At 37.1% G+C, this 15,565-nt stretch overlaps 1 protein-coding gene across 3 annotated transcripts in view; it reads left to right on the forward strand.

The window, feature by feature from the left end:
- The window catches only part of LOC105499212 (olfactory receptor 4N4C), a 98,594-nt gene that overhangs the window by 82,131 nt on the left and 898 nt on the right, over nucleotides 1-15,565 (forward strand). For 2 of the 3 annotated variants that reach the window (XR_011626045.1, XR_011626044.1), the window contains exon 2: nucleotides 12,714-13,751. Coding sequence is in view for 1 of the 3 variants with exons in the window: in XM_071100535.1 (XP_070956636.1) it covers nucleotides 12,714-13,673 (960 nt within the window). In the remaining 2 variants the exon portion in view is untranslated. Of the gene's footprint in view, nucleotides 1-12,713; nucleotides 14,064-15,565 lie in introns of those variants that run through there. The other variant, XM_071100535.1, reaches the window with a different exon arrangement.

The following is a 15,565-nucleotide window of genomic DNA, read 5'->3' on the forward strand; positions in this document are numbered from 1 at the left end:
TCCTTCCTTCCTTCCTTCCTTCCTTCCTTCCTTCCTTCCTTCCTTCCTTCCTTCCTTCCTTCCTTCCTTCTTTCCTTCCTTCCTTTCTTCTCTTTCTTTCTGATTCCTCCTCCTTCTCCTCCTCCTCCTCCTCCTCCTTCTTCTACTTCCTCTTCTTCTTCCCCTTCCTTCCTTCTTTCATTTTCTTTCTTCTTCTTCCTTTTTTTTTTTTTTTGAAACAGAGTCTTACTCTGTAGCCCAGGCTCCGGGGCAGTGGCTTGATCTTGGTTCGCTAAAGCCTACGCCTCCCAGGTTCAAGCAGTTCTCCTGCCTCAGCCTCCTGAGTAGCTGGGATTACAGGCCCGTGCCAACATACTCGAGTAATTTTTGTATTTTTAGTAGAGAAGGGGTTTCACTATGTTGGCCAGGCTGGTCTTGAATGATTGGCCTCAAATGATCCACCTCCCTTGGTCTCCCAAAGTGCTGGGATTACAGGCATGAGCCACTGCGCCCGGCTGATCACACTTCTTTAACAACAAAAATTTAAACCAGTGAAGAGTTATATTATGACAAGAGAAAATAGTTTTCATCTCTGTGAAAATATAATCAAATAAAAGCATCTTCGGAAAAACAGGAACAGAGAATTTGCCACAGGCACACAATCACTGAAAGAAATTTAAAGTGATGTGGTTGAAAAAAGAACATGATTGCAGATAGGAGATCAGAGACGTCAGAAAATGATTGGCAAGTATGTGAATAAATCTAAACAAACATCTACTGTATAAGATAGCAGCAACAACAAACAAACATGTTTAGAAAAAGAAAGAACTGAAGTATATGAAAATAACATTTATATAAACTAAGATTTGGGAGAGTTGGAGTTAAATGTACTAGTCTTTATGTTTTTCTAGAAGATGGTGAGGACACAGATTTACTTTTATTCTTATTATAAAATGATGTGTTTATTACAACTAATTCAGGAAATGAAAAAATATGAAATTCACCCAGAAACAATGATAGCTATCTTTTTGATGTAATATTCTATACATATAGATATATATATTTACACACAGATGTTTATTTTTTTCTCTCACGTTTGTAATAGATATTCTGTGAAATAAGGTAAAAATTTACCTTGTGCTTTGGTTAGTTTTTAGTTTTCATAGGTTATGCCACAGAAACAACACCACAGTCTCATTAATTTTATCCATCAAAGTTTATTTTGTTAGGTTTGTCAAAGATCAGATAGTTATAGGTGTGTGGTCTTATTTCTGGGTTCTCTGTTCTGTTCCATTGGTCTGTGTGTGTGTTTTTGTATCAGTACCATGGTGTTTTGGGATCAGGAAAGATAACTAATGGATATGAAGCTTAATACCTTGGTGATGAAATAATCTATGCAACAAACCCTCACGACACAAGTTTACCTATGTAACAAACCTGCACTTGTACCCCTGAACTTAAAATAAAAGTTGAAAAAAAGTATTTTTCTCTTATGCAAAGCCTGAGTAAATCTCTAGACCACTTAAAAAAAAAAAAAACCCAAGAGAAAAAATAAGAAATAAATGAGAAAGAATATTATGAAAGTTAATGGATTAAGGTCCTTGTATTATGCTAGACCTGTCCTATATATTTATACTATGTAGGGGTCCCCAACCCCCAGACCATGGACAGCTCTGTGGCTTCTTAGGAACCAGGCAGCACAGTAGGAGGTGAGCAGCGGGTGAGCAAACATTACCACCTGTCAGCTCCACTTCCTGTCAGATCAGCCGCAGCATTGGATTCTCGTAGGAGAGCAAACCCTAATGTGAACAGTGCATGCAAAGGATCTAGGTTGCATGCTCCTTATGAGAATATAATGCCTAATGATCTGAGGTGGAACAGTTTCATCCTGAAAACACCCCCAGACCCCGTCCACAGAAAAATGGTCTTCCACAAAACTGTTCCCTGGTGCCAAAAAGGTTGGGGACCACTGGTATATAATATAGCTACATATGGCTATGTTAGTTTAAATTAACCAATATACAATCTTTCAAACTCAGTTCCTCAGTTGTACCAGTCCCATTTCAAGTGTGCAAATAGTCACATGTGGCTAATGGCTACCAAGTGGGCAGCACATTTCTAGGGTTTACATTTGTGCCTCATATTATAAAATAATTTCTGGAATATTGAGATAATATCTACTAGGTTTATACTATGAGCAATGATAAAATTAGTATATACTTCCTTTCCTCCAACTCAGATTATCATCATTAAAAATTATCTTTGTTAATTTTACCTTTCCATTATGTTAAACATGTTTATACATAAATTTTTATAATAATATGCTCTGACTTCTAGAAATGAAGTTGAAGCAAATACTATGCACTTTCTCCCACCTGTTTCCCACCTAAAGTTTGTTAATTATAATACTACTTTTCTTATTTGTACAGACTTTTCTATTAAGGAGATACAATAGGCATATAAATTATAAACCCAGGCATCCTATCACATTTATTAAAAAGGAATGTTATCATTAACTCTGGAGCATGCTTTGTGCCCCTTCATCCCATTTTTTTTCTTTCCCACTCAAAGAGATCCTGCTTTTATCCTTTCCTCAAGTCTTCTCTTGGTTGAAGGAAATCTAATGTTAACTTATAAGGGAGAAATCTTTTTTTAGGTCATTTTTTTCTTTTTTTTTTTTGCATAGAGGCCCATAGGATTTTTTCTTTATATTTTAAGTCCTGTAGTTTTACTATAACATGTCTCAGAGTTGATTCTAAGTCAATTTTTCTCATGTATTCATTTTACTTAAAAAAATCAATATTTATGTTTTAAAGTATTTATTTTTTGATAACAATAAGACTGCTTTTATCTGATATTGGTTAGCAAAAAGAAAAAAAGAGAACTTCTACTACCTGATTTTAAGGCTTGCTGTGAAGCTACAGTAACCAAGATTATGTAGCGCTGGTGCAATGATGGAACAAAAATAGAATGTACAAAAACAGACACACAGAAGTAGTAAATTGATTTTTGATGAAGATCGATGTAACAAAAGTAGAATGTACAAAAACAGATTCACAGAAGTAGTAAATTGATTTTTGATGAAGACACTGATGCCATTACTTAAGAAAGAGAAGTTTTAAATAAATGAGGCTAGAATAACTGAATTCATGTATGGAAAGTAATGAACTTGGACCTCTACTTCACTGCCTACACAAAAACTGATTTAAGCTAAATGTAGTAACTAGAAATATAAAGTATCTAGAAGAAAACATAGAAGAATATATTTGCTTACAAAATTAGAATAAGTAATGATTTCATAAGCAGCATAACAGCAGCTGTAATCATAAAGAGTGATCAAATGAACCTCAAAAAATTAAAAATCACTGCTCATCAAAATACACTATCATCAAATTAATAAGCAAATCATACACTGGGAAGAAAATTTGGTCTCTCTTAATCTCCCTGTTTCTCTCTCTCTTCAAGTAAAGAAAAATCAGCAAAAAATTTGAACAGACACTCCAGAAAAGAAGATATACAAGTGATTAGCAAGTTCACGAAAAGATGCACATCATTACTCAGCAGGGAATGGTCCAGAACACAGGATCAAGTGTTCAGGCAGAGCACGCTCCCACTACTCTGAGGAACAGGACAAAATAGCTTAGAAAGAAAAGAGGAAGAGGTTTATGAAGTGCCTAAGGAACATATAACATGTTGGAGATGAGACACTTTCTTTTTTTTTTTTTTTTTTTTTTTTTTTTTTTTGAGACGGAGTCTCGCTCTGTTGCCCAGGCTGGAGTGCAGTGGCCGGATCTCAGCTCACTGCAAGCTCCGCCTCCCGGGTTCACGCCATTCTCCTGCCTCAGCCTCCCGAGTAGCTGGGATTACAGGCGCCCACCACCTCGCCCGGCTAGTTTTTTGTATTTTTTTAGTAGAGACGGGGTTTCACCGTGTTAGCCAGGATGGTCTCGATCTCCCGACCTCGTGATCCGCCCGTCTCGGCCTCCCAAAGTGCTGGGATTATAAAAATGACTCAGTTTCCCCATTGCTTGTTAGTGCTGCCTGGTCAGCGGACCAGATTCATCCCATGGCACTAGCAAGGCCATCAGTTCTCATCCTCTTTGGAGGAATCTTTCTAGAAGCTGATATAGCCAATTACCAATACACCCTCACCCTCACTTGCTCTCTCCTGGACCCCGATGCTGTACCAACCTGGAGAAATATGTTGAGTGCCTCTAGGTGCTCTGTCCCAGGCACTTGACACTCTAGACTATGCAGCAGTGCTGGGAGAACTCAGCTTTCCGAACTCCACAGTTTTATGTCGGGAACCTGTGTCAACTACTGACAAAAACAATGCAGCCACCATCAAGGCGTAGGCCTTGTCTGCTGCACCAATTGTTTTAAAGGTGCCCGGTATTTATTTTAATCAGGAATGGTAAGACACACAGTCATGGAAATGACTGTCATGAAGGAAGAAGTTTTTAGACTCACAAATTCCTAGAAACAGGAGGCTGGTTAGGTGAGTGGGGAAATGGGAAAAACTTGGGTAAGAGCCTTTATCATGGTTTCTGTGGAAAGAAATAGATGGGACAGGATAAGCGGGTTTAGGATTGGCTAAATTGAATAATTCCAGTGGGCTCTGGAGGATAGGCACTGTCTCTAAGTGTGTTACTTGGCCCTGGGGTGATTAGGGAAGGGAAATAGTGGCCTGGAGTGTAATAGCTCTATGGGCACCTGATAAAAGAAGTAGCTGGAGTATGGGTTCTGGATTGGTTGCAAGTGAGGCTTTTACCATCTCTAGGAATTGGCTAGCCATAGGAGGGACAGTTCCTTCAGTGTTAGGAAGGCACAAGGTATTAGAAATGCAGGAAATATAATGGCATAAGTAAAACACAACACCAAATATTGATGAATTAATTGGTGGAGTAACTCGAACTCTCATACATTGATGTTGGGAATTTACAATGACTAACCACTCTGAAAAACTGAATAGAAACTTCAGGTAATTTCAGGTAGATGTAAACAAACAGCTACCTTATGACTGGACAATCCCATTTGTGTTTAGCCAAGACATGTCTATGAAATGATTTAAATTGGCATGTTAATGAAAACCTTATTGATGGCCTAAGATTTGAAACAACCCAAATGTCGATAAAAGGATAAAATGATAATAAACAAACTTAGGGTTAAGTATATAGTGAAACATTAGTCAGCAGTAAAAAGGAACAACTACAGAAAATGCAACAATACACATGCATCTCTAAATCATAATGCTGGGTTTAAAAGCCAGATACAAAATAGCACAGGTCATATACTTCTGTTTTTATGAAATCCTAGAAAAGGCAAAACTAATCTATGCTATTAGGAATTAGAAGATGAAAGCTCATTATGATGATAGATGGGTGGGGTGGATGTCAAAGATCACAAGAAACCTTTCTGGAGTGTTGGAAATATTCTTTATCTTGTTTGGAATAGTAGTTTCTAAAGTGCATATATTTAACAGAAAAGTTACCAAGTTGAACACTTAGATATGTGTATTTTAATGTATGTAAATTATATTCTAAGAAATACAACCAAGAATTTATTTTCATGCTTGCTTGTAAATACACGTCAATTTCTTGAAGGACACAAAAATTAATATTAGCTTCCAATTTTGAGGTATGGGGTGAAATGGGCATATAGGGGACAGATATAAGAAGGAAATTTCTCACCATATGTATTATTTTTTGTTTAAAAATGTGAATATATTACCTATTCAAAAATTAAATACATTTTTAAAGTCAAGTATGTTTAAAGCACACCTCCTGATTTCCAACCTTATGGTAATGCCATTAAAAATTCTGAGTTATGGCCGGGCGCGGTGGCTCAAGCCTGTAATCCCAGCACTTTGGGAGGCCGAGACGGGCGGATCACGAGGTCAGGAGATCGAGACCATCCTGGCTAACACGGTGAAACCCCGTCTCTACTAAAAATACAAAAAACTAGCCGGGCGAGGTGGCGGGTGCCTGTAGTCCCAGCTACTTGGGAGGCTGAGGAAGGAGAATGGCATAAACCTGGGAGACGGAGCTTGCAGTGAGCTGAGATCCGGCCACTGTACTCCAGCCTGGGTGACAGAGCGAGCCTCCGTCTCAAAAAAAAAAAAAAAAAATTCTGAGTTATTCTTGCTTCCATACCTCTCATATGCAGTCCTTCAATAAGTCCCATTGATTATCTCTCCAAAGTTTATCTTTGGTATAAATTCTTTCTTCTGTCTTCTTTTTTACCTCTTAACCTAACCTACCATCATCTCTTATTTATATTAATAGTACTTCAGATGCTCCTCCTGTTCCCCTTGCCTCCACCTCTTGCATTCTGTAGCCCGTTTTTCACTCAGTAGCCGGCATAACGTTTTAAACATGTAAATCAGATAGGAACACTCCTCTGCCTGTTACATCTCACACATAGTATTTTAACTGATTGCCACTTGGCCTATATCGGCTCTACCTCTCTCTCTTCCCTTACACTTTTTTCCATTTGCTCACTACTGTCTTGCCACACTAGCCTCCTTTCTGCTTCTCAATGCACCAGTCTCTCCCTTCATGAGCTTTCAACAAGTCTATCTTCTTCACAGAGATGGTGTAGTTTTGTCATTCAGATCTTAGTTGAAATGTTGTCACCTTGTCAGAAAGGCCCTCCCTGGCTAGCTCACTTGGAATAGTAGTCTCTTCCCCCATCTCTTGTATTTTTAGCATAGCACTCATTACAATCAGTTGTTTTCTCTCTGGTATGTTTGTTTATTGTCTGTTTCCATGCATTAGGATGTAAAATCCCCAGGAACAGGGACACTTTCTGTCTTGTTTGGTGCTGCATTGCAGACAGTACGATACAACCTGGTTCATGGTTTTAGCTTCTAAGATAGTCTAAAGAGACAGATCTTTCCTGGTAGGAATAACAAGCCTTCATTCTAAGGATTAATTTAGATCATCGGGCTACCTTCATTTTAAGTATTGTGGAAAACACTAGGAAGCAAAGTCCCTAATTATGTCTATAATTATGAAAAAATCATATTTTAAAAAGTCTTTGGCTCAAGAAAGACTGTAATATACTCTAAAATGGGAATGTTTTCCCACGTTTCTTTACTTATATCACTTGTTTTCTGTTTCTTTTAAGAAAGTAAACACTGTGTTTTTTAGTTTATTTGGTACATATAATTTTGCAAAATATGCATTTCTGTGCCTCTCTGTCTTTTTAGTTCCTATTATTCCATTACTCTCTTTGCATTTATTCCTGTTGTTGCATTTCTCCCCACCCTTTTTTGACCTTTATGATTTTGTGTATCTCTTTCTCCCTTTTTCTCTTTTTCCCATTTTCCATTTTTCCCACTTTTTTTTTCTGAATTGGACATAAATTAGGACAAAACATTTTTGATTATGCATTATATTTGTTGAAAAATTGTTTAGTGTTTTAATTTTTAAAATAAGAAAATCTTTTTAAATAAAAATAAATCTACTGAAATTTAATTATATTGTGTTCTACTATATGATTCTTAAGTACTTTTCTTCTGTTTAGTAATATTTAATTAAAAAAATAGTTGTCGGCCGGGCGTGGTGGCTCAAGCCTGTAATCCTAGCACTTTGGGAGGCCGAGACGGGCGGATCACGAGGTCAGGAGATCGAGACCATCCTGGCGAACACCGTGAAACCCGGTCTCTACTAAAAAATACAAAAAACTAGCCGGGCGAGGTGGCGGGCGCCTGTAGTCCCAGCTACTCGGGAGGCTGAGGCAGGAGAATGGCGTAAACCTGGGAGACGGAGCTTGCAGTGAGCTGAGATCCGGCCACTGCACTCCAGCCCGGGCTACAGAGCGAGACTCCGTCTGAAAAAAAAAAAAAAAAAAAAAAATAGTTGTCAATGCTTAGTGGAACATAGGAGACACTTATTCCTAAAATGAAAACAACAAATGCCAAGACCACAACAGGGTGTATTTAAGAGTACCTCTCTTTGTGAAGAATTAGTCCTTCAAAGTGCAGTTCTCTTCTCCAAGAAGGATTATTCCCAAGAGTCTTTGTGAACATCATTTAGTTTTCTTTGCCTGTTTCTTTGTCACCACAAATATATTGAATTTAATATACTACCTACCTGACCACATTACTTCCTTTCTTGATATAGCAATGATTTCCTATTATATACTTTTAAAAAAATAGTAATATAAGAAATAAAATAACCTCTTTTGGCTTTCTGCCCACATGGACCTAATAAACATGCTGGCTATTCTGTAATCTCTGTCACTGATAGAATGTTGATTTTGAAACTTAGCAGTGACATAGTGACTTTTAAATCATATTACTTGACTGTTTATATATAACATGTTTCTAGTCTCATTCTTTGACTATATTTTGTTGGCATTTCAACAATTCCCATCGAAAGTGTTTTGCAGCTTTCTTAGCCTTCAAATTCCCAAAGTACATTCTCCATTGCATCACAGATTGGTTGCATATTTCAAAGTGTAAGAGATTCCCCAGTGAGAAGAGATATTTAAGAATGAAGTCAGGAAAAATCGATTATTGTTCCTTCTATTATAAGGAGGTGATATCTGCTGTCTGAGAAGAACATTAGATTACTAGAGAGGTAAATGTTTTTGCCATTCTCCATGTTTATAAGGAACATAAAGAAGGAAGAAATGGAAACGGATATTGTAACACCTCAGGTGGGACATCTGCTGCCTTGAAATGCAAAGATCAGAATTATAACAGAAATAGATTAATATGTTGAATCTGAATTCAATAATACAGTAGCACCTTTTACCTGTTCTTAATAATATAAGATATTATATAAGAACAAGATATATAATAACCTGTTCTCCTAATATTTAGAATTAATTTATTGGGAATATACAAAGCCTTTATTAACATTGCCTTGGGAATGTTTATACTTGGTCCTGAACCTATATCTATTAACTGAAAGACGTGAGGGAACAGAAATCGTAACCAATGCAGAAATGCTAGACTGCAGAGAAAATCTTCACCAACTTCACGATTTTGGAGGACACTTGCTCTGACTAGCTCCCACACCTGCTGGGATGAGAGGTTCTTTCATAAATAGTCTTACCATATACCAATCGGGGCTTTGACAGCTGGCTGAAGTGGGGCCTCCATAAATTCTTTTCTTGTAAGCTCTTAAATTTACACCTTTACCCCAGCGACTCATTTCAAAGGCAGGGACAGAAGATCTATATAATATATTTACTTCTTAGAAACTAAAGCTCCTCTTGATATGTACATTTTTTCCTGGTTTAGTTTTGGTTTAGTCAGACTTCAATACGCTACTTATTGCTATCATTCTCATGATATTCATAAATCAACACAGTGAGATAAAATAACTCAGGCTAAGGAAGATGACCTTCCCAAGATCTCAGGGTTAAAAAAATTGCAGGACGAAGAACTTAAACCCAGATAGGCAGATGCCCAAATTAGGGCTTTTAAAATGACATCCATTACTTTGCCTAGAAATCATGGCCTTATAAACATTGGTATCAGTTAATGATTTGATGATACTCTTTAACTTTATTCACATTTCTCAGAACACACAAAAAATTAGTAATTAAATAGGTTATGGGTTACAAACTAGATAGCACATATTAATAGACATCACATTCTTATTTTGGGGACATTTATTAAATGTATTTTTGCTGGTAGGGTGGATTAATGAGCAATTTCTTTCAAGTATAAAGGTGAGTAGTGCCACTTTTATTAAGATCAGTTACAAACAAATAAAATATTTGAGGTAATGGGAAATAATTTAAAAGTGTTCACACAGTGTATTTTAAGGAGGATACTATTCAAGGAAAGTAATTTAGTACAAAAGGGGGGTTAGGTATTTTTAACCCTTAGAAAAATTGGAGTGAAGGAACTTCATGTGCTGTCCTTACTATTGTTTCAAAAGAAAACAATAGTGATGCTTCTCAGAATTAATGGGAAGGCAAACAGATCTAATAAAGGAGAAATGAATAGAGAAGACAAGAAGAGAGTGGAAAAATACTGGAAACTGCAAGAACATTGAGAAATAAAAGCAACAAAGGAGAAAAAATAAAAGACAGAGATAAAAGCAAGGGGAATCATTAGAGAACAAATATGAGAGAGAAAAAGAGAGAAGATAAAATAGAGAAAGAGAAACCAACTTAAGGAAAAGTATAACTTAAAAAATGAAGTGTAGAAATATTTGACAAGATGGGAGTGGAAGATAATAAAAGAAATATTTTAAAAGGAGGCATGAGGAAATATAAAGAAAAATGAATGAATGAATTAGTGCCTGAGGATGGGAATCAAGTCTCGAAACACCTGCTCCATGAACTTTCTAACAAGATCCTGGACTCTAAACATGAACAGTGCATAGGGAAGCCTTTAGCTGGAACGTGTGTGTGCCCCCAGCCATCACTGTTTCCTCTTCTGTGCTGCTCCAGCATTGTCAGAAACAGATGAAATTTTGTTTCTGTTGAAACTGAAATAGAGGATAGAGGGAGTGGCAGTCATTCAGATTTCTATATCAGCTTCCACTGAGGATCCTTCTAATATAGTTATGTTTTTCTAATATAGTTAGACAAGACCAAGCTTGTCTTTGCAGGGATTTCTGTACTTTTATTTTGCTAGGACTTAATTCATTTTACCTAGAGGAATGTCCTTATGAATATATATATTTGCTCTCTGGATCCATAATGAGCATAATGTGAGCACTATCGGTATAACAAAAGAGCTTAGAGGGAAGTACACAAAGGGAACACAGTGAATAACAGATATTTGATGGTAGTGGGTTCCAGATATTACAGAGTCAACAGGAGAACAGAAGTGGATGATAGGGAATAAAATGCAAGGTATAGTGCAAGAACCTATAACTCCCAATCTGAGAGATACTTAAAAGTTGCTCCTGTGACTCAAATATATCCTCAAATTTTGTAAGTGTGAAATAACAAACTGCATAATAATGTGCAAGATGCACACAACTTAAGAGTAAGCAGAGAGGGATTCCTGACTTTTCTATTAGCAGGTTTTATATGCACAGAAAGACTGATAAATATTAAGGTCAATAAATGGCCAAGTACCAAAAAAAAAAAAAAAAAAAAAAAAGGAAATAAGAAAAGAAGAAGGGTACCATATGTAAAAGTCTATGCTTCTGTTTTGGTTAGGATACAATACATGTGTATGTGTGTCTGTGTGATGTACATACATGTGATGTAAGATACATTTTTTTTTGGAGAGAGAGTCTTGCTCTGTCACCCAGGCTGGAGTGCAGTGGTGCATATGGACTCACTGCAACTGCCACCTCCCATGTTCAAGCGACTCTCATACTTCAGCCTCTGAAGTAGATTTGACTACAGGCTCCTGTCACCACGTCCAGCTAATTTTTATATTTTTAGTAGAGACAGGGTTTCGCAGGCTGGTCTCGAACTCTTGACCTCAAGTGATCCACGTAGCTTGGCCTCCCAAAAGGGTGGGATTGCAGGTGTGAGCCACAGTGCCTGGCCTAGGTACTTCTTTCATAATTCCCAATTTTGACCATAACCGAAAACCTCTGCTATTAATTAATGTATCAGGGTTAGATACATTTTAGAAAGCATGTCTTTTGATGTTTCAAATAGATGTGCCATTATAAATGTTTTCTTTGATTTCTTAATTTGGAACTTTATTGTTTTTGTTTCTTTCCCTCTCCTTTTACATGCTGTCTCCTCATTCAGTTAGTTAATGAACCTCTTTCCCTCTACTCTACACTTCATATTCCACATTATTTTAAAACAAATGTGCCATGTAACAGAAGCATATGAAATATTTTTCCGTATCACATTGTAGTGTTTTGTTCTAGCTCAAGATCTTTAGCTTTTATTTTTTTTTATTTCAACCACAAACCATTTTTCAGCATGTACCAAAAACATACGTATCTTCTTTATGCATTTCATATTCAATTATACCATGATTCTATATAAACTGTAAAATGTTCAAAAATAAAACTTCAAACCATAGGATATAATAATGTAAGTGTAGAAATTCTCCTATTATTGCTTTCATACCAATAAATTATCACACACATCCCCAAACGGGAGCACAGTCTCAATTTGGAGGCCACTGTACAGAGAAGTCTCAGATCTTGTTTGCTCCAGAGTGACCAAGAGTCTTTATATTTAGACCAGTTTGTTCGGTTGATGTTCTATAGAGAAAAGGGAATTATTTCTGGTAAGTACAGTTGCTTTTATAAAAGTTTTTAGATTAACATTCCTAAGGTATCATTTATATAAAATAAATTGTACTAATTGCTATATAGTGCAATACTCAATAAGTTTTGACAAAAATAGATACATATAACCATTATAATTAAAAATGAAACATTTCTGTCCCCTTGAAAAGCTCTGTCATTCTTCTTTGCTGTCAATCCCAGCTCATCTTCCATTCAAAGCAAAACATGAAGACCTCGATAACTGGGGTTAAATTTTTTCTCAGTAAGAAAAATTTTCCTGTGCCTCATACAAATCAGGAACACATTCAGAGCAGTAGCATCCAAGTCGCACATGAGTGAACACTTAAACAGAAGCTCAGGACTGAAACAGAAGGAAGAATGTGGCTTCAGGACCAGGGTGTTAGCCATCATGACACGAGGAAGCATAAACAGTAGAAGTGATTTCTTGGGTTGTTACGACAGATAGAATAATATAAATGTGGCATACCTTGTGTTTAGTTCAAGAACTATAATCTAGATGTAACACATGAAAATAAACTCTTTGATATTCCATAGGCAGAAGAAATGAAGATAGCAAACAATACAGTAGTGACAGAATTTATCCTCCTTGGTCTGACTCAGTCTCAAGATGTTCAGCTCTTGGTCTTTGTGCTGATCTTAATTTTCTACCTTATCATTCTCCCTGGAAATTTCCTCATCATTTTCACCATAAAGTCAGATCCTGGTCTCACAGCCCCCCTCTATTTCTTTCTGGGCAACTTGGCCTTCCTGGATGCATCCTACTCCTTCACTGTGGCTCCCAGGATGTTGGTGGACTTCCTCTCTGAGAAGAAGGTAATCTCCTACAGAGGCTGCATCACTCAGCTCTTTTTCTTACACTTCCTTGGAGGAGGGGAGGGATTACTCCTTGTTGTGATGGCCTTTGACCGCTACATCGCCATCTGCCAGCCTCTGCACTATTTAACTATCATGAACCCTAGAGCCTGCTATGCAATGTTGTTGGCTCTGTGGCTTGGGGGTTTTGTTCACTCCATTATCCAGGTGGTCCTCATCCTCCGCTTGCCTTTTTGTGGCCCAAACCAGCTGGACAACTTCTTCTGTGATGTCCCACAGGTCATCAAGCTGGCCTGCACCAACACGTTTGTGGTAGAGCTTCTGATGGTCTTCAACAGTGGCCTGATGACACTTCTGTGCTTTCTGGGGCTTCTGGCTTCCTATGCAGTCATCCTCTGCCATGTTCGTAGGACAGCTGCTGAAGGGAAGAACAAGGCCATGTCCACATGCATCACTCATGTCATTATTATACTTCTTATGTTTGGACCTGCTATCTTCATCTACACTCGCCCCTTCAGGGCCTTACCAGCTGACAAGGTGGTTTCTTTCTTTCACACAGTGATCTTTCCATTGATGAATCCTATGATTTATACCCTTCGCAACCAGGAAGTGAAAACTTCCATGAAGAGGTTATTGAGTCGGCATGTAGTCTGTCAAGTGGACTTTATAATAAGAAACTGAGAAGGAGGACTTCTGGCTGGAATTCATATCACTCATTTAACAAGTCCTGTTTTTCACTGAGTACCTCCCATTTGCCAGGTACTATTGTAGGCAATGGGGGAGAGTTATGCATAATGAGAGAATAAACTTATTATGTTTAAAGAATATAAAGGAAACCCCAGAGTTGTTGAAGTATAATGAGTAAGTGTGAGAAATTGAGGGGTTAAGTTTTATGTGACTGCAAGGGTCTTTTAGTCTGAGGTAAGAAATTTTTCGTATTTTAATTGTGGTAAGAATCCATTTTAATGTTTTAAGCAAAGGAGCAGCTCATCTACAATGCTTTCCTCTATTGGTTAGAGCAACATCAGCAAGATTTTAGGCCGAGATTAATAAGCTGTAAAATATCAAAAACCAAATGTATGTTGCAAGTATGTTGTGCAAAAGACTATATATGTAGTCTTATATATATATAATATAATTAAAAATTATATAATTTTAATGTTTATATATATTTTATAAATATCTATATTTACATGTGTGGGAAGTCAGGGACCCTGAACGGAGGGACCGGCTGAAGCCGTGGCAGAACATAAATTGTGAAGATTTCGTGGACATTTATTAGTTCCCCAGATTAATACTTTTATAATTTCTTATGCCTGTATTTACTGCAATCTCTGAACATAAATTGTGAAGATTTCATGGATCTATTAGTTCCCCAAATTAATACTCGTATAATATCCTATGCCCGTCTTTACTTTAATCTCTTAATCCCATCATCTTCTTCATAAACTGAGGAGGATGAATGTCACCTCAGGACCCTGTGATGATTGTGTCAACTGCACAAATTGTTTGTAGAGGATGTGTGTTTGAACAATATGAAATCTGGGCATCTAAAAAAAGAACAGGATAATAGCGATGTTCAGGGAACGAGAGCCATAACTTTGAACTGGCTGCCGGTGAGCCGCTCGGAACAGAGCTGTATTTCTCCTCTTTCAAAAGCAAATAGGAGAAATATCACTGAATTCTTTTTCTCAGCAAGGAACATCCCGGAGAAAGAGAATGCGCCCTGAAGGTAGGCTTATACACAGCCCCTTTAAGGCGTGCTGTCTTATATGGTCGAAGCTGATGGGATGAAATAAGCCCCCGTCTCCTGTAGTGCTCCCAGGCTTATTAGAGGGGGGAAAATTCCTGCCTAATAAATTTTGGTCAGACAGGTTGTCTGCTCTCAAACCGTGTTTCCTGATAAGATGTTATCAATGACAATGTGTGCCCGAAACTTCATTAACAATTTTAATTTCACCTCATCCGGTGGTCCTGTGATCTCGACCTGCCTCCATTTGCTTTGTGATATTTTATTACCTTGTGAAGCATGTTATCTCTGTGACCCACACCCTATTCATGCACTCCCTCCCCTTTTGAAAATTGCTAATAAAAACTTGCTGGTTTTACTCAGGGAACATCACAGATCCTGCCGACATGTGATGTCTCCCCCAGACACCCAGCTTTAAATTTCTCTCTCTTGTGCTCTTTCCCTTAATTTCTCAAACCAGGTAAGACACTTAGGAAATAGAAGAGAACCCACGTAACCATCGGGAGTGGGTTCTCCCGATATTTACATATACATATATAAAATATGTAATATATTTTTATATATTTATAAATATATATTTTTATATATTTATAAATATATATTTTATATATATTTAATCAATATATAAATAAATATATATTTGCCCCCCAAATTTGGTAGAGAGAGAAGAAAGGAAGCCAATTTGTTTCATGGTAAAATGTCATGAAATTATTTCACTTATTTTTTCTTTAGAGCTTCACAATGATTATTAGACATTATTAGATACTTAGTACTACAGATTATATTGTAGATTACATAAATCACTCCAGGTATTTCCAACATA

The sequence above is a fragment of the Macaca nemestrina genome, chromosome 7 (genome assembly GCF_043159975.1).
Source record: "Macaca nemestrina isolate mMacNem1 chromosome 7, mMacNem.hap1, whole genome shotgun sequence".
NCBI lineage: Eukaryota > Metazoa > Chordata > Mammalia > Primates > Cercopithecidae > Macaca > Macaca nemestrina.